This window comes from Malania oleifera, chromosome 1, assembly GCF_029873635.1.
Source record: "Malania oleifera isolate guangnan ecotype guangnan chromosome 1, ASM2987363v1, whole genome shotgun sequence".
Taxonomy (NCBI): Eukaryota; Viridiplantae; Streptophyta; class Magnoliopsida; order Santalales; family Ximeniaceae; genus Malania; species Malania oleifera.
In genome coordinates, this window is record NC_080417.1 from 137,683,151 (window position 1) to 137,710,585 (window position 27,435).

The 27,435-nt window shown below is 34.0% G+C and overlaps 2 protein-coding genes across 2 annotated transcripts; both read right to left on the reverse strand.

Annotated features, from left to right (window-relative positions):
• Positions 1 to 2,104: 2,104 nt before the first annotated feature.
• On the reverse strand, positions 2,105 to 26,564 carry LOC131155146 (thioredoxin-like protein YLS8). The gene is made up of 3 exons (XM_058108081.1): positions 26,377 to 26,564; positions 13,858 to 14,067; positions 2,105 to 2,639 (listed from the first exon to the last, which is right to left on the reverse strand). The coding sequence occupies exons 2-3, from the start codon at positions 13,975 to 13,977 to the stop codon at positions 2,331 to 2,333; spliced, it is 429 nt and encodes a 142-aa protein (XP_057964064.1). The 5' UTR covers positions 13,978 to 14,067; positions 26,377 to 26,564; the 3' UTR covers positions 2,105 to 2,330.
• On the reverse strand, positions 23,702 to 24,418 carry LOC131149245 (uncharacterized). Its single transcript, XM_058099522.1, has 4 exons — positions 24,313 to 24,418; positions 24,153 to 24,227; positions 23,974 to 24,052; positions 23,702 to 23,865 (listed from the first exon to the last, which is right to left on the reverse strand). The coding sequence occupies exons 1-4, from the start codon at positions 24,367 to 24,369 to the stop codon at positions 23,702 to 23,704; spliced, it is 375 nt and encodes a 124-aa protein (XP_057955505.1). The 5' UTR covers positions 24,370 to 24,418.
• Positions 26,565 to 27,435: the final 871 nt, after the last annotated feature.

The window sequence follows — 27,435 nt, forward strand, 5'->3', positions numbered from 1 at the left end:
TTCCTTCTTTTTTTTTTTATTTTCTATGTAAAAATTCATTTTCCCTGTATTTTCTGATTTTATGGAATAAAAATTTTACCTATTTTTTGTTATATAAGCCCCCTATAAAATAGGGTGTCTGCAATATGAGGAAGGTGTGAAAAGGAAGGTATGTAACATTTAGGGTTTTTGTTCTTGGGTGAAAATTGTTGAAATAAAAGATGTAAATTCGGTTTTTTCATTTCTTTTAAATTCAATTTATCTAAAAGTTGAAAAATAAATGATTGCCAAGGCACTTGTTACTAAATTGAGTAAAGATTATCTTCTATTCTTTGTTTTTGTTGGCTCAATTGAATAATAAAATTTTATATATATATACACACACACACACACACACACACATTAAATTTTTTGGCTTTTGATAGCCCTTTCTTCCATTCTCAATTCAATGTCTTGAACACATTTTATCCATGTGCGAAATTTCCCCATGTTCTTGAACCACGCTCAACAAGGGTGTGGGACACTCCTAGGGTACCATAAGAGTACATGTAAGTTGGTGTATAATATACTTTTATTATCATATGAAGATATTTTGAAATTTTTATATGAAGCTATATATAATAATGTAGTCGAGAGTTAAAATTCTATGACAGTTTTAATTTTATTTTATAGACAGTAGACACGTTATCAAATGATGTAATTTCATTGTTTTTCTTCTTTCTTTTAATTCTCTTTATTTTATTTTAGTATTAGTTGTATACGTGTGCGTATAACCTTAGTATATGATTTCACAATACCATCCATTTGGATTTCGAAATAATGAATTGGACTCATATAACTACAGTCAACATTGCCTCTAGCTCCAACATATTAATCTGATGTCTAAACAGGCTATAATGAATGTTCAACCAAGGTTCAAAATTTTAAATTAATCCCTTAAGACGGCCTCATTGGTCTCCAGCCTCCATTATCTTTATTTTTAAATTTTATTTTCATATTTTAAAAAAAAAATTCCTCTTTATAATTTTTAAAAATTTATTTTATATATATATATATATTTCAAGGGTTGATATCAATCCTCCCTTAATTAATTTTAAATGTTCATTAGAATTTGGAAGTTTTCTTCCATATACATGCATCTATAATATTTTAAATCTCAATAATTTTTTTAAAAAAAATTAGTAGATTCACAAAGCAATCACCTACATAACCATACTACTTAAAAGATGAAGGGGAAATAAATTAAAGCGGTGGTGGGAGAAGAAAAGAAGAAAATAAAGAATACAACTCATTCCATTAAAACAATCCACTTTTCATCCTCATTTTTAAAATAATGAAGCAAGCTTCTGCTTAAATTTCACTAAATGAAAAACTCGTTGATGAAATGGCCCATTTAAAAATTATATTTGTGAATCAAGCATTCAAAAGTTTTACAAATCAAAATCAAGACACAACACACTAATGACATGTTTTCTAAGCTATGAGTATATGTAATACATCACTTCAAAATCCTACAATGATGGCACAGAGTAAAACTTAATTGGCGCAAAATCAATCCTATAAATGCATATCTCATGCATACACACAAATAATGTAACATCATTACATGCTCTTATTATGTTCAAAATAATAAATTATTATGATAAAAAAAATCAATAGAAATGAAAATAATACCATCAATCTGCTATGATAATATCATGGCACCATATTACCCATCGCTCTAGTTAATTGGGATACTATGTGCAGGATATTATTTATTTATGATACGTAAATTTTTTAGGCCATAAGTTTATCATGATACTTTTATCACAACAAATGTTTATGCTAAATATTTGTTAAAACTCCCATGTAAAACCAATCATTCACATAAATAATCTAGCATTCATTACTATGTAGCATGCCACCATGTCCACCCAATAATCATCCGAAGTAACAAAATGATAAAACAAAACAACAAAAAAAATTAAATTAAATTAAATTTAAAAAAAAAAAAAAAAGGAAGTAGAAAGGATATGAGAGAAGGGGGAAAGATCATGGAGGCATGCTAAATTTTCATAACTAGTATAAATTCTTTTTATAAGCAGTACTAAGTTCAGATGTAAAAATGAAAAGTAGATAAAGGAAATAGGAGAATAGCACGGGACTTGAATTTCAATTAAATAAGCAGTTTAGTTTATTACGAGAACCAATAATTCTTCCTAGAAGAGGTAAAAGGGTGAGAGCAAGAGAGAGCGCTTTACAAACCTACCTATAGTATAGTTTAACCAACCCATTGATAGCAAACTATGTTCAGTATAAAAGAAGTTCAAGAATCGGAAACATTTCCAATAAAACGCACCTTTTCTAGGGACTTAGTAACGGTACTTGGTGGAGTAGTCCTTGGGTGCAATCACCAGACCACGGCCTTTCCTGGCTCCCCGGTAAACAGTCTCAATAATGTCGATAAATTCCTGCTTGTCCTTGAGAGCCCAATTAATTTTGTTGTTATTCCCCGTGCCAAGGTCGATCATGATATGCTTGTTTCGGAAGAAAAACATGACTGTGGATGGATCATACAGCTCATACATGGTGTTGAAATCAGGAACCTCTGTGATGTCCACTAGGTATATCACAGCAAAGTTCTTTATTGTCTCCGCAACTGATGCTAGCACTTCATCCATCTAGCATCATAAGCAAATAAACTAATTAGGTAATTCATGTCATAGCATATAAAATTGAAAACAAAATAGCCCATTCTGAGATTAAGGAAAAATGCAACAAAAACAACATTTTGACATGCACCAATCAGAACAATTGCACATTACGGCTGAGGGAAACTTTCATTCTTGTCCTCCTTTGTCCAGGAGAACATGATGATAAGAAAGCTTTATCAAAGAAGCAAAAAAATTAAGTATTGCTTAGGAACATGTATTTCGGAATTTAGATTTGAATTTATGTGCATTTGGAAGAAACTCAATACAATTATGTACTACGTTTTATCTAAATTCACACAAATCCAAATAAAAGGTTCAATCCCAAACACAGGGTTATTATATTTATGTTTAAAGATTTTTCTTCCTTAAAGATCAGGTCATTCGTTGACAAGATTACTAGTATTCATGTATATGAACATATCTTTAAGGGAGAGGGCAGCCCTAGAAACATGAGTACTACTATAAAAATATTAAACCAAACCACTGCATCAAAAGATTAAAACCACTAAAAAAAAATATTGGTAAAATCCCATTTGTTGAAACTTTCTAAGGCACATGATTCATCAATGCTTTATGGGCTAGGGGACTCCAAAGTTGAAAATAAGATCCACCAATTTGATTACATTAAATATAACAAACTAGGGAAGTAAGTCCTCAAAAGCCTTGATTATATTGCATCCCAATAAAAACCAACATCTAACCACCTCCAAAGGAAGCCAACCTTACAAATTAATGGAGAATAATTTTTCCCAATACAAGAACTCAACCCTGGGATTAAAAGAAAATAAAAAAGAAGATAAAAGTCTTAGATTGTGCACATTTAACCATTATCTTTCAGATGAGGTGGAGAAAGTATTTCCAAGGATAGTGAAACAGATGGATTCCTTGTTAGTGCTCCGCATCTTCAATCCTCAAGCTGTCCATTTCCAAGTCTAAGTCATCTTCAGCAAATGACATCGATGGCTGTGTTCTTTGCCGTAGAACATGCTTTCTTATGGGTGCAATGCTCAAAGGAATAGTATCAAGAGGTTGGAAGGTTGTAACAATTTAACCCTTAAACGCTTCCTAATGCACTTCACAATTAGAAGAACAACATCAAGTGGTCAAGAGTTTTTCTGGCAAGATAACAAAATCTTTTGAACTTGTGTTTGAAGAGCATACCAAGGAATGTGCTAAAAGTAACTGAGCATGGGAGGAATCATAGAATATCAATTTTGTGTATGAGTTATGTTTAAAAAAAGGATCAAGACACAAAGGTACTGAGAGGGAGGAAGAATTATAGAGTTCTGATCTTAGGGTTGCATGTCAAATCAAAATTGGAGCATCCAGCTTCCATCATAAATAAAGAAGTGGTGCGATAAGATTAGCAATTTACAATCAGGTTTTGAGGTAGTAGGATGGTGGAAGATCTTTTTTGTGCCTCAAAAGCGTAAGTGCTGCTTTGGATATTCCAACTTTGAATAAAAGCTTGAAGGATGGGCATATAGTATCACTTTGTAGGACAAAGATAGCTAGATTGAAAAGTTGTGCAGTTTATAAATGGCAGGCCTTTGCCTTTAATTGTGGATGAGGAACTGCCTGCAGTTTTTTCAGCTAGTCTTAGGTTGCTTCAAGCATGTGGTTTGAAGCCTATGACATTATAAGCTCAATCCCACCAATAGTTAATTTTAGCATAGAAATAAGACTCTTAGGATTTGGATATTCCCCAAATTGTGGAATTTGGATTTGCATTTCCCACAACACGGCCAATGATACTTCTACCTACAATCTATTGAACAAGTTGGGGGGCTTTATTATCAGGAAGAAGTAGAGAATTGAGTTTTCTTTGTAAGGAAGATTGTGAATGAAATATAAAAAGGAAGACATGCCTCCTAACATGTATGAAATCTAGAGCATCATAAATCAATTACCCGCAATGATGTTGACCCTAGAAATGAACTGCAAACTCTCTATTGTTGAGTTCTTCGCCTAAAAGTAAGACACTGGTGTGAGCCAAAAATTAAGCTTGGGGTGGTGGTCATGCCTTTGAGTATGGTTACCAGCACCTTAAAATAATGGAAGGAGAAATGCAATGGGTATAGAGTCTATAGACAATGCACCTTATCATGAAGAGTGGGTATAAGAGAAAAACAAGGCTCAAACAACATGATGAATCCATGGGTTATAACAAGTTTAGAAATAGGCCAAAGTCAATAGGCGAAGAAATCCCACCAATGTAACCAAGATGGGCACATAAAAAGGGGAAAGAACCAAGATATCCTCTCAAAGGAGAATAAAGGGAATGTAATAATCAGATCAAGATTATAAAAGAAGACAATACACTACAGCTATTGCCGAGGATAATGTAGCAACTCTCTCTTACAACAAGTTGTGTCTGAACATTGGGAATAATGAGATGAGTATATAGTGGACATTGTTGTGATGCTACTCCCACAAAACTTCACTGTATATAAATACGAGAATTTGATATTGTGAAGATGGATAAACAAACCACCCCACAATAGTGAGAATTGTTAGTTTTTGCAATATAAACAAATGTAAAGTGCATATTTGACTTGAAATTGTCCAACATGTAGTACCTAATTTGCGCCTAAGTTGAAATCAATGTTTTCTTTTCTCTGGCATGTATATTAGATTCCAAATCCATATAGGAACATTGATTATTATAAACAAGACTACCAAGAACATTCTGCGAGGGATTTAAAACAGGGGGTTATGGAGTCTCAAGCCTCTTAGTATCCTATTGTCACCAAAAATTTAAGTGTGATAGAGCAACCCAAAGCCTTAAAAGAACATTATAGGGATTGTCTTACAGAGAATGTAACTCCAAAATCTAACAAGTTATGACTCAATCTTAAACAAAATGATCATGGAGAAACAAAAAATACTTGGTAAGACTTGTATTAAGACTCGCAATAAAATCCTGAAAACTATTTGCATAGTTTGTGATTTTCTTCATTTTTTCTTTATTTTTGAAATATATGTAATTCATTTACATATATCTAAAAACAAAATTTCTCAAACAATTTACGCCTTAACACCTTAAGGCTTACACCTTGTCTCTTAAAGGTTAAAACACTTCACCTTATGCCTTCACCTTTTAAAACATTGGTTTGGCTTCCTCCCATCAAACTAGTAATGATATGAAGGACTGTTAATTTACAATCATGGAGGGTTTTACCTTTGGAGCAGCAAAGACAATGCCGACAACCATTTAAGAATAACTCATCCACAGCCAACCTATATAAAATATATAAACAGGGGCCTAAGCATGGATTCAGAAAAAAAAAATTAATATAGGCTAAATTGGTACAAGTACAAGACGAAAAGATTGATCCATTTGTGAAGCAAAAAGGAGATGAAATGCACAGAGCTCAAATTTAAAATGAACAACTGAATTTATGAGAGTATAAAACAACAAGATTGACCCATAACTCATTTGTGAAAGGGAAAGAAGAGTATACAAAGTAGAATTTTCTTCAGCACATAGAAGAACAATTGATTCACATTATTGTTATTTTCTGATAGAGAATGATACTCATGTTATAAAGAGAACTTTTAATGGATTAGTAAACCTTTCCTAGATATTTCGAGGCAAGGATCATTCATTCCTGCAAATAATTGCAACATAGGATAAAGTCAACATTGTACTGACAAAGACATTTTGCCCCATAAGTCATTGACACATGAAAGGGGAAGGATAGCACATTGGAAGTGTTCTACTACTGTATACCTAAATCTTAAAAATCATATGATGCAACACTTTCAACATATTTTTTTGTCAGTGATGAAATTCATTAAAAGGGACACCAAGGAAGTGCCATCCATGTCCAAAGCAGTGTCAAAAAGAGAAATCACCCATATTATAGGGCTTCAAAAAAGTAAAAAATTGGAGTATCAGTCACACAATGGTACAAAGGCATTTAGGACCACATTAATTCATCCTCATAGTAGTTTAGAACATATGCATATTGTTATGCAATTACCATTTAAAAAAGGGGAAAGTCTTATCCACTACCCCCTTAGTTTATATATGCTAACAAAAACCCACTATTGTTAATTAACTGTCAAGCATATGGACATATTTTAATTAAAATGTTTTCTTTGCCTTTCCATTCACACTAGATAATAAACTTGTAGACACTCCATTTTATTTGGGGCTTCATAAAGCAAAATTTAGATTTCTTGGTTTTAGTTTTGATGCCCTCTAGGGTTTTTACCTAGGCACAATCTCTCATTTTGCTTATTCTCACCACTCAATCCAAACTTGCATATAGTATATTATTTTGTAATATTCATTAGTACAATAAAAAAAGAGGAAAAAACAATAATTAATACATGAAAAATTTAAAAATAATATTAAAAAACAGCTCCATCTTGGTGGGCTAGTCTCCCAATGTAGGTACTTGTACACACATCAAAAGGGAGAACTTTCAGTTAGCAGAGGTTAGTAAATGTAAATAAATCAAAAATAAAGATCAACTAATTTGTTTTAAAATTGATTGATCAATTAAAATTGGTTGTTCTCCCTCTAGTCTATAAATAGAGCTCTTTAGAGAAATGGTTGGGGGGGGGGGGGGGGAGATGATGGATGATGCTGAGAAAACAAAGATAAAGAGATTGGAAAGAATGGTTTTGCCAAGAGGAAGAGGAGGAGAAGCAGCAAGGAAGTCGTAGAGGAGAAAGACAAAGTAAGGAGTTTAAGGAATAAGAGATTTGGGCTGAAGCAATAAAGCAGGAGCAAAAAGGAACATAATAAAGGCAAGTACTTGCTCTCAATTTCTCTAATTTGGATTAATGCTTGACTAGGTAAATTAGGGTATTTGATTTTTGTGGAAGGATTAATAGGCTATCCTAATTTCATTTCAAATTCCCCTAGCTTCCACTCGGTACCCCAAATTCAAAAAGCCCCAAACAGAGCCAAAATCAGCATTTAAAAAAAAAAAAACTACAGAAATCCCCAACACCAAACCTCGGTGTTTGACTTAGATCCGAAAAAACATACCTGAAAACTCGAATCAAAATACTCAGGCCCGGGTCAAAGACACAGATCAATAAAATCCCATACCTGACCTGCGTCCAAGTCAATTGACTCAAGAACTTAACCCAGGTACAAGGACCCAGGTCTGACCCATTTACCCCCAAGACCCAAGTCAACTTTGACCTAAGTCAATTGGCCACCCTGACCCTTCTCTAGGACGTTGCAACAACTTCCAGACCCTTAGACCCAGGTTAAGTTTTTGAATCAGTTAACTTGGACCCGAGTCCCAGGGTCGGGTTTGGGATTTTATGGATCTAAGTCTTTGACCCAAGTGTTGTGAAAATAAAGCAGCCTCTCCCAACAATGCGCAGCGGAATAAACACTGTATAAAGGATTACACACACATACTTGCAACAAACAAAATGGTGATAAACAAAAACATTCCACAACCATAGCAAGATAAAGAAAGTAAAGATAAGTGCAACGACACCAGGAATTACGTGGTTCGGCGAAGTCTACATCCACGGGAGCAATTGGCAAGAGATTTACTATGAAAATCAAAGTCTTACAATACAATGATCTTCTCTCCTTCTCTTACTCTCCTACATATTGAAATATGCCCAGAAAAACATATATAACAACCCCTCAGAGGTTTCCCTCCGAATACCCAACCACTCCAAAGTTTAAATTCAAAATTTAAATTCTTTCTCGCAGCCCAGCAACCACTCGTCGACGAGAATAGGGCACTCGTTGACGAGCCAGAGAAGGCCACTCGTTGACGATTCTCTCCACTCATCGACGAGTCTTTGAACTCTAAGATTTCCTAGCTCTCGGTTCGCACTCGTTGACGAATCTTTGCTGTTGTACCAAGAATGCATCCATATGTTTTTTCCTTTGTTTATAAACTCCCGCAGTATTAAAAGTCACACCATGAACAACAATCTCCACCTTGACGATTATACGCCCCTTAGGACAACCCGAAAAACATATCTGACTGCTCCACCTTGAACTCTGAATGTTCGGTTGGGATCGTCTCCCTTCTAGCACTTAAAGACATGCACCAAATCCAAGCAATGCCGCTTGAACTTGCCGATGGCAACTTCAGCTTCTACCATCAACCCCGATACAGTTGTAGATACAATACCCAAAAACTTCACCATAGGCTTCCAATAAGACCTTCCCACAACAGTAAACACAAAAGCTGATGCAAGCCTTATTAATCCAAAGCCCCCTGCATAGTCTTCAACAAAACTAACAACTAACGGTTCACTCTGTTGCCTGCTAAAACACTCCATTACACAATCATGGAGGACCTTTGACATATCTCGGACATCACAGCCCGTCCTTAGGTACCGAGCGATAGACATTCCATATTGATTCTCCACAAAATCCCCCTGAAACGGCAAACGAAATCTCTCTGCGGTTCCGTCCATAAAACCACCCTAAAATAACACCAATCTCCCTGTAGCCCTGTTCACAAAACTACCCTGAGATAATACCAATCTCCCTGCAGTTTTGTCCATGCGAATCAGCAAACCAAGACCCATCTTGGCCGTACCCAACACATTCAAGTCAAAACCTTCCAACAGAGTATCCAACTGATTAGCCTCAGTCAAAGCCTTCCCAGACAATAACATGTCATATACACACAACAGATACATTACTCCACGGCATCCTATCACCCTCTTCCACACTGGAAGTCTCACCAACTCACACACCTAAGTAGTGGTCTAATAGTACACATGAGCCCACCGTGATCTTGCTGGTCTCCCGAGCTGAAAACTCCCAACAATATGAACAACGTCATCTCTGCCCAAAGTCTGTTGCTCCACTTGCATCACATGCCCATTCATACCGTGATACTGTTGACCCAAGATAGAACTCCCCGGATTTCTGCCCTGAATTCCTAACTCCACCTACTAACACAATTGTTACTACTACAGTTTTCTGGCATTTGTTTCTCTTCTTTTACCTGAGTACGCTGCCCCATGACTTTATCACCAAAAGACATGTCCTCGATCACCCCTTTGTTTGCCATAGGATCACCTAACTTGCACCCACCTTTCTTTATCCCAAAAGGATGTACTGTTCGAACACAACACCAAGCTTAAATCCTCCATCACTAGAATAGTGCACCAGTAGACATCCACTCACAACGGAGTAGTCTACAGCAAAACCTGCCCACAATTCACCTGCAACTTTACCATCTAGCAATACCTTTGGTGATGATCACACGAGAAACGCATCATACTCACTGACTTCACCAAGAAGCACCCTGCAAGCCCTGCATATAACCTGTCCTGCTCACAAAACTTCTTGAACGAAACCAGCGTACTCATCCCCATTGTTTGACTTGAGAATCTCTCTCCTAGTCTGGTTCTCCACCTCAGTCAATGCATAAAGTACACCAAGACCCTTCATAATAAATCCATGAAATACATATGTCTATCCCCCGATGGTATCATCATCGGTTCCCAAACATTTAAAATACATGTAGTCACCCATATACTTTAACCGCATATGCTACAAGAAACCCGACTCAAACTCAACAGTTGCAACTCCACCTACAACTGTAACACCCCATAGTGTAAAGATATTTCCTGCTACTTTATCTCCTTTCATCACTATCAAGTTACCCTCACACACTTTCATTTCTCGACATTCAGACTCGTAACAATATCCATTAAGGTCTAAAATTCCAAATGAAATACCATTCTTCCTTAGACCCGACTCATGCCTTACCTCACATATGGTTTTACAACACCATCATACATTTCGATTTTGACATTTCAAATAACAAATATTTTGCATGAAATATCATTTTCAATCAAAATACAATCAGCATAAACTGACCTGTCGGTATCAAACCATTTTCTAAGATAAAAGCATCCGGTGACTAAGATTCAAAAATCACCTGTGAGGCACTCTGAACCTGATGAAACACGTAGCATATCTGTATCACTAAATTCTGAGTCTTTCTCCACCACACTTGCATATTTTGACGAACCCTTAGACATATATCGGCATTCCCGTTTTCGCCAAACTAATGCCAGAGAATTCTTATCCATGACATGATACAACACGTCCTTAGCCAAACAAAGATGAATGATTGCTCCTAATTCATTCCAAGTCGTTGCATCCATGCTATTCGATTGAATTCTGCATAAACCTTCCCCACGACCACTCGTCGACCAGTCTTTGAACTCTGAGATTTCCTGACTCTGGGTATTTCCTCGTCGACGAATCTTTGTTGTTGTACCAAGAATGCATCCATATGTTTTTCCCTTTGTTTATAAACTCCCGAAATATAAGAGCCACACCATAAACAACACCAAGTTTTCTACTTTTTCAAATTCAGGTCAAACACCCAAGTCTAGTGTTGGGGATTTCTGCAGTTTTTTTTTTTTTCTTTTTTTTTAAATGCTGATTTTGGCTCTATTTGAGGCTTTTTGAATTTTGGGGTACTCATTGGAACCTAAGGGAATTTGAAATGAAATTAGGACAACCTATTAATCCCTCCACAAAAATCAAATACCCTAATTAACCTAGTCAAACATTAATCCAAATTTAGAGAAATTACGAGCAAGTACTCACCTTTAGCACGTCCCTTTTACTCTTGCTTTACTACTTTAGCCCAAATCTCTTCTTCCTTAAACTCCTTGCTCTATCTTTCTCCTTTGCGACTAACTTGCTACTTCTCCTCCTCTTCATCTTGGCAAAGCCCTTCTTCCAATCTCTCTATCTCACTTTTATCTCTCTTCTCAGCATCAATTTTCCCCCCCTCCATTTCTCTTAAGAGCTCTATTTATAGGCTAGAAGGAGAACAACCAATCAATTTTGATTGATCATTCAATTTAAAACAAACTGATTGATTTTTATTTCTGATTTATTTACATTTACTAATCTCTTGTTAACTAAAAATTCTCCCTTTTGAAGTGTGCAAGTACCTAAAATGGGAAACTAGCCCACCAAGATGGAGTTGCTTTTTATTATTTCTTTAAAAAAATTTCATGTATTTATTATTGTTTTTCCCTTTTTTACTGTGCTAATGAATATTACAAAATAATATACTATATACAAGTTTGAATTGAGCAATGAGAATGAACAAAATGAGAAATTGAGTCTAGGTAAAAACCCTAGAGGGCATCAAAACTAAAACTGAGAAATCTAAATTTGGCTATATAAATCCCCAAACAAAATGGAGTGTATACAAAACTTATAATTTGCCACTCATGAAATGTTATATGACATAATTTATTTTGTGCATGAACACATAACTTGTGTGTAGGCATATGCATATACATGTATATATAAAATTCAATATATTTTTTACATTTTAATAAATTAAAATATTTTTGAATATTTTTAAACAAATAATTCTATTAAAAAAGAGAGAAGAGTACATACAAAAGGGTGAAAGGAATCTTCTAGTAACAAAGAAAAAGAAGAAAGAAAAAAAACCAAAGGCATACATACGTAAGCTAATAAACTCCAGCTTGCCAATCCCTTTGCAAGCTGGTGAAAGAAATTCCTCCAAAAAAAATCCATTTGATGTATTCTAGAGCATGCAAATACACCAACCTACTCCCTAAACTTAGCAAAAAAAGAAGCAACCTTAGAAGTCTAGCATTGGGACCAAATGCTCCAAATCACTCCAAACAAAGCACATCTCTACAACAACTTCTCTCCTTCCATTTATCAGAACCCTAAAAGAAAAAGAACACGTGTTCTCCAGGAAAAAAAAAAAGGGCAAACGCCACACAATTTATTCCAAACCTCCTATGAAAAATGCAAAAGATAAATGAGAAGTAATCTCTATGTCGCACCACTCAAATAGCAAAGAAAACATATAACATGAGAAGACTTTTAATTTGACCTCCTCATCTAAAGGAGATCATTTGTATTGGTTCTTTCAAGGACTGCCAACTAAAAGCCTTGTGAGAATCTTAAATTTCCAAATAAAAGAATTAACTGAAAGGACCAATATTAGGAACATGTGCCAAAGTAAAGAATAATTTCCAAGAAAAGTTGCCTAGAATCCAAAACCCAAAATCTATGATCCGGCCCACTCAAAAACAAAAGGATTCCAGTGTATTACAAGACATTCAAAAAAATGAATACTTAGTCCCCATTATTCATATAATGGAGTTTTTTTAGTGTGCCTTGCAGTTGTCCTTCCTTAAGAGAGGATTTTTCATGGAAAATCAGTGTTTTATGTTGCGTTATTCATTCTTATTACTGTAGCCTTGGGATGTGTGTGTTGATTGGCTTGGATATTTTTCCTGAATTTCAGCATTCTTTTATTTGCATGAAATTTTTGTTGTTTCATGATCACAACATGTTCTTTTGATTGGGCGTTCAAAAAAATAAAATAAAAATAACATTTTCTCCAATTGTTTCAATTAAATGAAGTCTAATTACTCTACATGCAGTGCCCCACTAATTTTGCGATGTCACAAAATTGAGGAAAATATTGCAAAGATAGCATGCTTTAGTTCTGGTGAAGTAAGAACACATTGCCATTTTTCACATGTTGGAACCATTTATTGTAGGGTGTCCAACAAGAGATAACTGTTTTAAGTGGTAAAGAGATAACTGTTCTAGGTTGTCCAACATGCATGTATGCGACAAAAAAAGGATTTTCAAACATTTGAACCGATAATGCAACAAAACTAGACGAAAAATCTGCATCATAGTGATTAATCATCTAAAACTCCTGGTAGTGAAGTAGACAAGCGAATACACCACATTCACCATGCATAACCTTCTTTTTTTCCAAAAGGAAACAATTTATAGGCTCTCTATTATATAAATAGGGCTTGCGCACGAACAGAGTAACAACGAATTTGTCTCATGGCTCTATAGACCATGTTTAGATTTCATCAATCAGTTCATTCTTCTAAGCGGCTTATTACCACAAATCCCAAAATGAAATAAGGGAGAAGAAATTATTAGGAAATATCCAGGAGAAGTTACGGTTTAAACACTCTATGAAAAATTCGATTGATGCCAAAAATTCAGAGAATAATTTGAGAAGAACTCCAGCCATGAGTCATTCAAACTAGTGAAATTAAAGAGTTTGTAAACAAAAATTTAGAAGGACAAAGAACAAATCAAGATACAACAAAAGTTAAAAATAAATATTAACCAAGAAAAGTATTTACATGTAGAGAGATAGAGAAAGACAGAGAGAGAAAATAGTACCTGCATAGAGGTTTCATCCCAATCATGGCCGAATCGGATGACGACAAGACGTTCTTCCTCAGCAAGGATGGCCTGATCCACAGCCCATCCGGAGTGCAGGTGAGGCAGCAAATACGACATCCGTCAGAATAGAAACTTGATGAGACAAAGGATCAGCTCCAATTACTAGTGGGTGGCTTTGAAGCCCTGGCCCTGGCCCTGGCCCTGGCCCTGGCAAAAAGCACAATTTATACTCGTTAGCAATGCATTGACGCTCCTAGTGCACCCAATAACCTGCACAGTGCGTGCTTTTCTAGAATATACACAAATTATGACTCAATCCTAATGTGTGGGACTTAAAAAAGTATCACGTGAGATTCATTAACTTTAGGGAGCATTTGGTTCAAAAAATTTAACACTGGTAAAGTTTCAAATTAATGGACTCTAAAACTTCAGTAATCAAATTACCATCTATGTACGATTCATGTGTTTGCTTCATCAGTTACAGTAATATCAAATTCCAAGGAATGTAATATTCCTATGTCTAGTTTGACACCAAACATTTTTGAAAAATGATATCTAATTTTATTCTATTTTTCAAACGTATCCAAATACACTATATAACAAGAATGAAATATTCATTCCCAAATACACTATAGAACAAGAATGCAATATTCATAGTCTTGATTTAACCAGCATAAACATCTAAATAAAATAACTAAAATATTTTTTAAAAAAAATACCCAAAAAAATTCAAGCTTCAAAAATGTAGCAGCCCAACGCTCAATGCTAATGGAAATTATAGTGATAAAAGAATATTTAAAAAAAAAAAAACACACACACACACAGACACTCACTCTTATCAAATAAAAGTAGTTTAATTTTTATTAAAAATAAAATTAAAAATATTAATACCCATACAACATAAAAACACAAAAATATATATTGTAAAAAGAAAACTAAAAATTTAAGGGCAAAATACACCCACCTCCCCTGAGGTTTGAAAAAAAGACAGAAACCTCCCCTGAGGTTTAAAAAATGTCATAGACCTCCCCTGAGGTTTCAAAAATGCCACAAATCTCTCCTAAGTTTTGGCAAAAAGACACAACCCTTCCCCTTAAAAAAACTTGTCTTTTTGTTAAATATAAGGGGAGGTTTGTATCTTTTTGATAAACCTCAAGGAAGGTGCTTGGAATTCTTGAAACCTTAGAGGAGGTCCTTGGAATTTTTGAAACCTCTAGGAAGGTCATTGTATTTTTGCTAAACCTCAGGGGAGGTCAATGTCTTTTGCCCAAATATTAATACTTGTACAAGTAACAACACAACAATATATCTTGTGCGTGTCCTGAAGTCAATCACAAGCTAAAAGTTCATATCAATACCTAAAAGTTCCCTAAAGTCATATTAAATATATATTGTGAGTATCCGCAATGATAGTATCTCCTACCTCCAAAATGTTATTATCAGTCAGATCCTCCATTTGTAGAAGCTCATCATGCACTTTCATCCTTCTTTGACTTGCTCAACATACTTGATTTGGTGGTTGTGATACTAAAATATGAGTACCACTTGTAGGTGCATCTATGTCATTCAAGGCACCTCCCACTTCCCCTCTTATTTCCCATCACCTTTGACTTCCTCCCTTTCCATATTTTCTACATGACCAACATGGCCTTCTGGATCAAAGTCCATTTACTCTATCTTTCCCCCTTACATTTCTACATGACCAGCATGGCCTTCTCGATCAAGTCCATTTACTCTTATCTTTCCCAAAGATGAAAGCATGATCATCGTAGTGGGAAAAATATATTTTCCTCAAACCAATAGCTAAAGGGTGGCTTTACATCTCAAATACGTTCAAATACATTAGACAAACAAAACAATCTATACTGTAAATCTCATATGCATTCAAATATATTAGATAAACAAAACAATCTATACTGTATACAAAAGTACAAATAGTGTAAATAATTTTATAGACATAAATATCCTTGTCTTTTAAAATTAAGACAAAAAAGTCCTAAGGAAACAAATTTCTTGATGTATATAAAAATAAGGATAATGAAAAATCAATTTGAAGAAAAAAGTATACTCACTAAAAAGTAAGACTAAATATTTTTAAAAAGAATAAATTTTCATATTATATATAAAAGTGTAAATTGTGTAATTTATATTGTGCAGAAAAATATTCTTTATCTTTTAAAAAAGTAACATCAGATATTCTTGAAAGGAATGTAAGTTGTTATAATATAAAGTAATGTAAAAATTAAGTAAAATTACATTTCAAATGTCTATTAAGCTATTTTTTTAACATAAAAGCAAAAAAAAAAATCATTTGGTTAAAAAATAAAACAAACTATAATAGCGACTGGGACTACAGATGTTGGATCTTAGATTTGCATGAATTCACCAAAAAAAAAACTCAATATAATTTTATACGACACTTTGCCCAAATCTGTATAAATCTAAATCCAAGGTCCAAATTACATACTCTCAAACAAAGGGTAACAATATATCTATACTTTAAAATTTTAAATTAATAAAAGCATAAATAAGATAAATCATTTGATGAGAAAAAGTATCTTTATATTTTAAAAGGCAAAAGGCATCCAAAAATTTTATGAACCTCCCTTACAGTTTTAAAATTTCTACAGACCTCCCTAAATTTTGATTTTTGGAATACTTACAGCCCTCAAATTTTTTGTCTTTTCGTAACATATAAGGTAAGATTAGTGTCTTTTTGACAAATTTCAAGGGAGGTTTGTAGAATTCCAGAAACCTTAGGTGAAGTCCTTGAAATTTTTGAAACCTCAAGAGAGGTTGATGTCTTTTTATCAGATCTTAGGTGAGGTCAATGTCTTTTGCCCTACTTTAAAAGTAAGACAAAATATTCCTAAAAGAAAGTAAATTCAATTAAAATTTGATAAACTTACATTCACAAAATCTAACTTGGTTATGTTAAAATTTTGAACCTACAAAAAACACCCTGAAGCAAAATTGGTAAATTTCTTTTAACACTTTCTAAAAATTTTTAATGTCTCTAACATGAATTAGATAAATTAAATAACATTATATTTTTATTAAAAAAATATTCAGAAATAGAATTATAGACCTAGCGAGTAGAGATACCCACAAATAATAAATTTTAAATTTACTTGAAAGTTCAAAAAGTAATTAATTGATAATTAAGTAAATAAATAATAATAGGTAAAATAAAAACTTATAAATTGCAATAAATTTATTAATATTTTTTATTGGAAGAAGTTAAATATTGAGATTTTTTACAATATAAAAAATAATAAGTATAAAAATGTATATGTATTTAGTAATTTTTTATCTATAATTATAAATATTAAAATTTAATATTTTGCATAATTTTAATTAAAGCAGTCATGTTATGTCATATCTCATATTTTTAAAATATTTCTTATTCCTATATCTGTGTGGTATCATAATTAATACCATCTCAAGTCTAGTTTATATTTTATTGTTTCAAAAATATATAAATATATTAAAATATTGAAACTTTAGCATTTGTAAACTAAATTATGACCATATATTAATAATTTGTTTTAATATATATATATATATATCTAAATTTTATTAAGAAATATAAATTATTTTATACATTATTTTTCACATGCAATCACGTGCAAAGCACATATTTACTAGTATTTAAAAATGATATATGAGAAGGAATTAGGATTATGCAACGGCATACAAATATAAAAATGTAAAAGAGAAAATCTAAAAAGATAATGCATTAGTATTTTATTAAAAAAAGGTTTCCTTGTAAATGCTAAAAATACATTATTTTAAATTTGTTTTTGAAGTCTTCATTATTTAACAGAGGCCATCCGACTCCTTACCAACTGGAATTTTGTTTTCATAAACATGATAATTACTCCCTATAAACATAAGGTTTAGAAAAAATATATATAAATTCAACAGCCTCCGAATACATGTTGACTTCAGCCGTAGAACATTTTGCTCTCCTTTTTTTTATTTCACTTTTTTTTTCATGTAAATGGGAAATTTATTCAACCAAAACAACATACAAGAATCAAACAAGGCAACACTAAGCTAAGAAAACTAAAGCTAAGTGACTTAACCCAAGAAAGTCAATAAATCTCATGATCCTGATCCTTTTTTGTTTTTTTGATAATTTTTTCAGCAAACAATTATGTTAAAAGATCTCCAATAACAATGTAAGTTTCACAGATCAATTTTTATGCCCTTTTTCTATAAGCCCACAAAGGCAAAGAAGGACATGCATGACAGAGGGGCTAACGTTAAACCATATTATGCCTTCTTATAAAAAAGCTCCATGGGTCCAACAAGATATAACACACTCTACATGCAAAAGAGGGCGTAAGTAAACTAAAAGGCAAAAATCATTTTTAAGGTCATCTAGAAATGAACTTTTACTTTGCCTCACTCTTTAATTGTTTTAAATATCAAGGCTTTCCACTAATTTCTGCTCTTAATGCTCCCATAGGCATCCATTTGGACTTTCAAAATGTTCCTATAAATGCACAAAAATCCACATTGGCGGCAGGTTTGTTCATATTCATATAACCAGACATATTTTGGTCTAACGAACATTGGGTGCCAAGGCCAGGCTTGGAATCCATTCCCGAGACAATTATAAATTAACCAAACCAAAGAACTCCCATCCCCTATATATTCCTGTTCAACTTAAAACCTCAATCTTAAGAGGAGTTGAATCAACAATGGTGGCAGGTTTGGGAAGGGGAACTGCTCCACAGTACACTTGAAATTAGGCATTTAAGGGGACGAAAAAAACTGTATCATGAATCTCATTGTATTGACAAACAACACACAATACAATAAATAAAAAAGGATGAAGAGAGTCAAAATTCAAAATTGAGAAGTTATAATTATTCAAAAAAACAGGCCTTTATCATAGGACAAAATAAGAGCTAGAATACACACACACACACATAATAAATGCCCAACTTACCAACTTCAAATTTTCAAACACCAGCTTCGTCTTACACATCAATCACATATTATTAAGATATAAAATCTTCATGCAAGCTATAACCTCTTCCCTTGAAGAGGGTTTTGGAGCATGAAAATCAGAGCTGGCAGTAGCTATTACCAAGAAAATGGTAATCACCACCAATTTTTTGAAGACTAATGAGAACTAGCTATTGCCAGGGAAAAAGTTATCATAATATATGAAAACAAAGCTGTTCTTCATCAAAACAACCAGTTAAAAGTTTACAGATTATATTATTATAATCCAACCACAAAGACTGTCAATCTGAAGACTATCCGTTATGCTTGGACTGTGTCCTTCAAGCTCACCTCCGCAGGAATAAAACTGATGCCCAAACTTCCATTGCGTCCAAGGAAAAGCTTTTCCTTTGGAGACAATAATAGCAAACTTTTTTTGCCTATTTGGAATTTGCAAAGCAGTTGTGAGTGGAAAATCCAGAAACAAAATGAACGGCGAGTGCAAGAGTTCTACTCTGAGGTGGGTTTGAAGAGACAGGTTTTTCCAAGGTTTGGATGCACAACAACAGACTAGCCATGAGGAGGAAGCACTTGTAAGATTACTACATATACATCTAACATGAAAATCAATGGGAAAAAAATATTAATTGGATTCTTAATTATCATTGTTATTGTCTTACTGAGATATATAGAGTCGAAATTCCAACCAAACTAACCGGCTCAGTATGGGAAATATAAAACAGAACTCAACTAATAAGCATATCGATTTAGAAGATTGGGTCGATGTGATTGAGTTGGGGTTCAATAGCCAAATCAGTGGTTAACTTAATATCTTACATTTTTTATTTTTCCTCCTTCCAAATGAATATTTCTTAAATCATCTCAAGTTGATTATAAGGGTATGTATGTCAGTAGGTGGCATTAGGATGTCCTTGTTTCCCTTCAATTTTCTTTTTAGCATTGTTTTAAAAGGCGTAGGCGTAAGGTGAGGTGTTTTACCCTCTGGGAGGCAAGGTGAAAGCCTCAAGGCGTTGAGGCGTAAGCAATTGGGACTGTATTTTTTAAAATAATTAATAAATAAAATATATATATATATATATAGCATAAAATTTTCATTTAATTTTTAAATATTCATCTAACAAATCCTTAAAAACATATATTTGCTATGTTTCATATATAAATGTTGAAAAAACTGTAAATCCAATTATCATTTTATAATTTTACAAAATTAAAAATTAAAAATTAAAATAAGAATTATTTTCTACAACATGCCTCAAAATTTTTAGTTGTAAGAAAAAAAATTATATTTCAATTTCAATTTTTAATACAAAATATCACATCATTTCCAATTTCTTATATCTATATATACATTTAAAAGATATTTTATTTTAAATTTGCTTTATATATGTTGGAAAGATAAAAAGTGAAATAGTAAAAGTAGGCAGTCGATGAAGCTTGGACGAATCGTTGGAGGCAATAGTCGAGTCGTCGGAGAGGGAGAAGAAGCTTCGCCTCAAGAGGAATCATCAAGAGAGTGCTTCTTCGAGAGGAATCACCAAGAGAGGAGAAGACTGGAGGCTTCATCGAGCAGAATCGTCGAGAGAGGAGAAGATTGGATGCTTCATCGAGAGAGCAGAGGGCCAGAGGCTATCGTCAAGGAGAACAATCACTATAGGCTTCGTCAAAAGAGCAGAAGGGAAGAAGCTTCGCGAGGGAGAGGGAGAAAAGGGTTTTAAATGTTATGAGTTTTCTTTTTTAATTTATGCTTTAAACCGAGAAGCCCAAAATGTGTACGCCTTGAGATTTGAGGCGTAAAAAGCGAGCATTTACAAGAGAGGCGTACGCCTTCTCCCTTGAGGCATACGCCATTTTGCATTTACACATTTCTACATACGCCTTAGTGCTTTTTAGGCCCAAATTGCCTCTTGAGGCATGCCTTAATAACGCCTTTTAAAACATTGCTTTTTAGTATCCCTTCCATTAGAGGTAAAACATTGCTTTAATGGCTGAATAAGACCAACACCATGCCCATGAGATATTCTAAGAACCTTATAAATGGAGGAGGAAGGGGAGGATGACAGAAGGAGCAGCAAAACAACGAGGAGAGATCATCAAATAGTAGCCCCATTGACTTGCAAGAGATGTTGCTCAAGAATGTGCTGGTTTGCCTCTTGCAATTCTCCCAGTAGCTTCAAGCATGAGGGTTGCAGGGAGCACACACAGTTGGAGGATTGCATTTAATCAATTGAGAAGATCGTCAAATAGTGGCCCCATTGACTTGCAAAAACAGGTGTTAGATATTCTAGAAGTCAATTACATAACTTACATTCACTAAACAATGAGATGCTGTGACAATGTCTCTAATATTGCATATTGTTTTCTAAAGATCATATGATCCCCAAAGTGGATTTCATAAGGTATTGGATTGCTAAGGAGCTAGTGGATGAAATGGACACCAAGCACGAAGAGTTTGACATGGGGTACCTAATGCTGGATAAACTAACTAACATCTTCTAGTTGGAAAGAATTGAAGATAAAAATTTTGTGAAAATGCACGACATGATTAGGGAAATAGTGCTGAATATCACAAGAAGAAAGTCCCAGTTCATGGTGAAAGCAGGGGAACAACTAAAGGAATTCCTAAAGGAGAGAGAGTGGTCAGAAAATCTTAAAAGGGTTTCCCTAATACAACAAACCAACTAACCAAGCTTTAAGACCCATAGACAAGTGGCTTCGATATCTCCAATGTGCCCCACAATCTCGACCTTGTGGATGCAATCTTCAGTACTTCATTATGGCCTCTTCGTTGACACTGTACCAGAGATTCCAAATTCATTCTTTGAACATATGTTGGTCTCGAAGTTTTGGACCTATCACGAAATGATATTTCTAATTTGCCAAATTCCCTTTCCAAGTTGGTGAATCTCAAACATGGTTAGAAATCAAGGTCGCGGGTAACATCGAGTAACAGTCGCGACTCTCTCGAGATGCAGGAGACACGGGTGTTACATAACGGGAAGCGAGTGAAACGGTCATGAACTTTTTTCATGCATGCACAACCCTGCAAAAATCGAAAAAATAAGCATGAAATTCATTAATACATGATTTTTAATGAATTTTGAGTCATACGATAAAACTATGGGAAAAAGTAGTTGAACAAAGATTAAGGTTAGAAACGAAAATCTCAGAAAATCAATTTGGTTTTATGCCTAGGAGATCTACCACAGAAGCTATTTATCTTTTAAGAAGACTAATGGAAAAGTTTAGAGAAAAGAAGAGGGACTTGCATATGATATTTATTGACCTTGAAAAAGCATATGATAGGATACCTAGGGAAGTTCTATGGTGGGTTTTAGAAAAAAAGGGTGTATGTTATAGGTATACCGATGTCATTAGGGATATGTACGATGGAGTAATGACTAGTGTAAAGACTATAGATGGAGAAACTAGAGAATTTCCAATTACCATAGGTGTACATCAAGGATCTGCTTTGAGTCCTTATCTTTTTGCTTTAGTGATGGACCAATTGACTAAGAGTATTCAAAAAGAGGTTCCATGGTGTATGTTGTTTGCAGATGATATTGTATTAATTGGCGAAACTAGGGATGGAGTAGAGGCTGAGTTAGAATTATGGAGAGAAGTTTTGGAATCTAGAGGCTTTAAGATAAGTAGAAATAAAACAGAATATATGAAATGTAATTTTAGTAATGATAGGAGGAATATTGGAGACAAAGTTAAACTTGATGATGAAGAAATAAATAGCACTTGTAGATTTCGATACCTTGGATCTCTTATGCAAGCTGAAGGAGAAATTGAAAATGATGTAATGCATAGAGTTAAAGCAGGTTGGGTACAATGGAGAAGTGCTTCAAGTGTTCTATGTGATCGTAGAATACCCTTAAAATTGAAAGGGAAGTTTTATAGGGCAGCTATAAGACCAGCTATGCTATATGGATCAGAATGTTGGGCAACGAAGAAACATAATATTCAAAAAGTAAAAGTTGCCGAGATAAGGATGCTTAGATAGATGAGTGGTATAACATTGAAAGATAAATTAAGGAATGAACATATTCGTAGTAAGTTAGGTATAACTCCTATAGAAGATAAGATAAATGAGGGCCAACTCAGATGGTATGGACACTTGTAACGTAGGCCTTATAGTACACCTGTGAGGAAAAGTGACTTAGTTACTGTGGGGGGCAGTAGAAGGGGTAGGGGTAGACCTAAAATAACTTGAGAGAAGATAGTGAGTAAGGATTTAATATCCTTGAATCTATCAAAATAAATGATCCATGATCGCATAAATTGGCAGAAAAGGATTCATATAGCCGACCCCACTTAGTGGGACTAAGGCTTGGTTTTGTTGTTGTTGTCGTTGTTGTACGTTGTTTACAAAAAAATAAAGGCATATTTTTTTTTATAGTTTGCATTACTTTAATGGGTTAAATGAGGTAGAAATACAATACAATAATTTATATTACAATTTACAATTTGACAAAATAAACATGGAATTGTAAATCTTACAATTTAACTATTTAAATGGTAGTGTACTTGAGTCACTTGAGACTTGACTAATTGTGTAGAAATTAGAATTTATTATAAATTGTAGATCTAATATTAAATTATTAATTGTCAGGGTATTAAAAAAATAAATATGTAGAATATTAATTAATATTTTTTTACTAAATAAGTACTCTAACTCTCTAAGTAGCTCTATAAATTTTATATTTTAATAATTTTAAACTAATTTTTTATTTTAATTAATAAATTCTACTTATATAATCATTTACAAATTTACATATTAATTAAATAATAAATATAAACTGAAATTATAAAATAAACTAAATTATTAATTTATATTAATTAGTAATTTACAATTACATTAACCAATGAAGTAGAAGAAGTAGAAGAACTGAAGAGACATACCCACTGCCGAGTCCCGACTGAAGCTGTGAGAGAGCTGCAACTTGCAAGCCTCCAAAATTTGGAGGAATCGAAGGTTTCGAAGCTGATTTTTGGAGCTGCTACCCTGTGAATGGAGGCGACCTGCAGAGCACAGTTCCTTCAAGCGACAAATCAAAGATTGGAAGCTGATTTTTGGGTTCTTACAATTGATGAAGGAGACGAACTGACAAAGATGGAAAAATCGAGCACCTTCAAGGGAAAAATCGAACACCTTCAAGACAAACTGCCAGTCAGCCAACCTGCAATGGCTGCGAACTGCGAAGAACACCTTCAAGGCAAAAAACGAAGCTGATTTTCGGGATTTGAAACTTCAGATCATTAGATCGAAGCTATACGAAAGAGATGAAGAGTGAAAGAGGGAACTCAACTTGCGAAGCACGACAAATTGAAGGCTTCAAATCTACTTTTCGGTTCTTTGGAGGCTTCAAATGAGAAGATCTAAGCTGGACAAAGGAGAAACACACAAAATGGAGCAGATTCGAGGAGATAAGGAAAGTACGCAGTAGTGTAAGGGGCTGTAGGTCGTACCGTGTCATAACGGACGTTACGGGCCGTAACGTTAGTGTAATGGCCGTCACGGACCATTACACATGTGAATTTTTGGCTCACCACTAATGCAGCCTGTAATGGTATCGGAGACCTGATTTTCCATTAAGTAACAGCCGTTATTTAATACCATGATCTCAGAGCACTGTTTCTTGCAAGCTGGGCGACAAATGGACATGTGCCTTCTTTGGCAAAACTCAAAGAACTCAGGGAGCTGGGTTTGCACGGCACTACCACACACAAATTACTAATAGGCAAGGAGCAATTGATGAATCTGAATTCCTGGACTTGTGGAACTATAACACTGGGAAATGCACATTTCAAGTAGGGTACTGCCCCGTCTTCGCCACTTATAGAGACTAGCAATCAAAGGTGGTGATGTAAGACAAGAGGAACTTGCTATTCTGAAGCAGCTGGAGATTCTCGAGGTTGGATTCTTACAGGTGAAGGAGTTTAAGAGCTATGTTACGTCCCAACATTGGGAGGGAATCAAGGGGATCACTATAGGTTTTACATTGGACCAGATCAAGGTGGTGAGTATACCATGCCTACAAAACATTCCAACAGACAAGTGTGTGTTTTCCCCTGAACCAGTTCCTTGAAAGACTACTGAACAAGCGGCGTCTGCTTGCACTCCCCACCAATATGCAGGAATTAATGGTCTGTTCCTGCCAAGGGATCACAACCTTGTCGGGGATTGCAACATCTCTGAAGAATTTTGGACATTTACAGAGATGCAAAATCGACATCAGCCTTTATATGACGCACTTGTGGTCGTGGTCTTTCCCTGCAGCTTTGGTAGAAGAAGCAGAGTTAGAACCCTCCCCACTCTGGATTTTTACAGAGCTTGGAGACATTCGTGTTATGTTATTTAGAAGCCTCTTCAAGTGCGAGGGGGTCCAAACCCCTCCACAACCTCCAAAGTGGAGTGTTCTCCTGTCTCAAGCTATTGAGCATTGGTGCATGAGATAATCCCAAGCAATTGTTTGTGCCAGGTTTGGAGCATTGCCTCCAAAACCTTCAATGGATCCGTGTCTATTCTTGCTTTGACATGAAGAGCATCTTCACAGCAACAGCAGAAGAAGAAACTCTTCTCGACAAAAGGGAAACTACTGATCATAATGGTGATGATAATCTTAGTCAAATTCCCAGAGTTACAAAGTTTGGAGTTGATCCATCTGCCTAATCTGAAGGGCACACACAATCATGGTTGTGATTCCCTACAACAAATTCAGGTTTTTGACCGTCCAAACACCGGGAGACTCCCTCTTTCTTTGCACATGGATGTTAACATTAATACTAATAGTAACGGATGACTGCTGCTCCCTCCTAGTTGTCTCCAACAAATAACAGGAGAAAAGCATGGTGGATGCGCTCCAGTGGGACGATCCTTGTGCCAAATCTGTTCTTCAGCACATGTTTGTAGAATTGATACATGCAAGTTCTCTGCTTTCTGCAATGTTGCCTCTCCTCTTTGGAAATCCATTCTCTCTCCATGCACTTCCAAAACACAGACAAATATATTGTCTTCATTTTTTTTCTCATAGGAAAATATTATCTTTTAGCATTATCAAGAACCTAATTAATTACCCATTACAAGCTGTTCCCTTCTTTATTACTTAAAATAAAAAATGTTATATATATATATATATATAAAGTACTGGCGAAAAAGATTTTGTGATTATCTCAAGCTGGACTAATTAGTTTGCCTTTACATTTTGTCTTTCAACTCTTATTTTTTTTATTGCAGCCATACTCGTGTGATCCGAAAAAAAGAGAGCGGACCAAATCTGATGAGAAGATCTCGAAGAGTATGACGAGAAAGTGTAAGGCTTCAAACTTGAAAAATTTATGATTATTTTAGCGGCGGTAGCTAAACAACATGCACGAAGTACGCACTATTGATAAAATATTCGGAGTGAAACATAGATAGGGCAAAATTAAAAAAGCTTCCACACAACAAAAATTGTGGCATTCAACTTAGATCCATGCACGAAAACGGAAAACCGGAGAGAGGGAGAGGAGAGAGATTCAGAGAGACGGTACCTGAAAGAGTAGCCGGCAACAACAGTCGCGCGTTCGGAAATGTCCTCCCTCCCCCCTACGGGTTCGGGAAACAGATAAAACAAAATGGGAAGGGAAACAGAATATGCCGCGTCGGTGGGGGAATTTTAAATAAACAAATTCTAGGGTTCGTTATCAATATCGAAAATGGTAGAAATGAAAATTAAAAATAAAAACTAAAAATTAAAAATCAACAATCAATTTAATTAAAAAAAACTAGTCATGGGCATATTATGTACATGCCCCACCACTTTTTATTTTTTAAAACTTTTAAAAAATATTAAAAAAATAATAATAAATTAAATAATACAAGGGTATTTTAGAATAGTTGTCTATAGTTATAAAAATATTTTGAGATAATTATAAATAATTATAAGGATAAATTTGTCGTAATTATATGAATATTTTGGGATAATTGTAGAAAGTTAAATGAGTATTTTGAAATAATTATAAATAGTTATAGGAATAAATTTGATATTTTTAAAACATAATATAAAAGAGATAATCTATTATTAGAGATTATAAAATTAAATCAAATTAAAATTATATTTTTTTATGTTTACACTAAATAATATTATAAAAAATAATTAAAATTATAAAATAATAAAAATTTAAACTATTATAGTAAAAATGAAAATTATTGTTATTTTACTTAATTTTAATATTTTCAAATTTTACTTTGCAATGAAAAAACTGTTAGACATGATAATTGAAAAATAGTAAAAAAAATTGTAAATAACTTTGTTATTATTTTTTGAAATTTATGTATCTTTTTATTTAAAGTATATTTAAATTTGCATAATTATTTTGTTTTTTTTAATTTAAAAGTATATAAAAATGAATTATTTAATTTAAACTAACTATTTCTAAATATTAAAGTTTCTAAAAATAGGTTACCAGAATAATTTAAAATTATAAAAGTTGAATTCCAGAAAAACTAATAACAAAAATATTGTTTGCTTTTAAAACATGAATATATTTTGGATGGTATTCTTCAATACTAAAGCATGTCTTATTAGGGAAAATAATAAATTCATTCCT

Bases quoted from the DNA above. Each gene is read 5' to 3' on its own strand.
- LOC131155146 (XM_058108081.1), bottom strand. From the start codon at position 13,977: ATGTCGTATTTGCTGCCTCACCTGCACTCCGGATGGGCTGTGGATCAG. The intron at 2,640-13,857 runs GTACTATTTTCT...TTATGATGCTAG, and splicing joins GGGATGAAACCTCTATGCAG to ATGGATGAAGTGCTAGCATC.
- LOC131149245 (XM_058099522.1), bottom strand. From the start codon at position 24,369: ATGGTCCGTGACGGCCATTACACTAACGTTACGGCCCGTAACGTCCGT. The intron at 24,228-24,312 runs GTACGACCTACA...TCCTTTGTCCAG, and splicing joins GTAACGTCCGTTATGACACG to CTTAGATCTTCTCATTTGAA. The intron at 24,053-24,152 runs GTTGAGTTCCCT...TTTGCCTTGAAG, and splicing joins CAATTTGTCGTGCTTCGCAA to GTGTTCTTCGCAGTTCGCAG.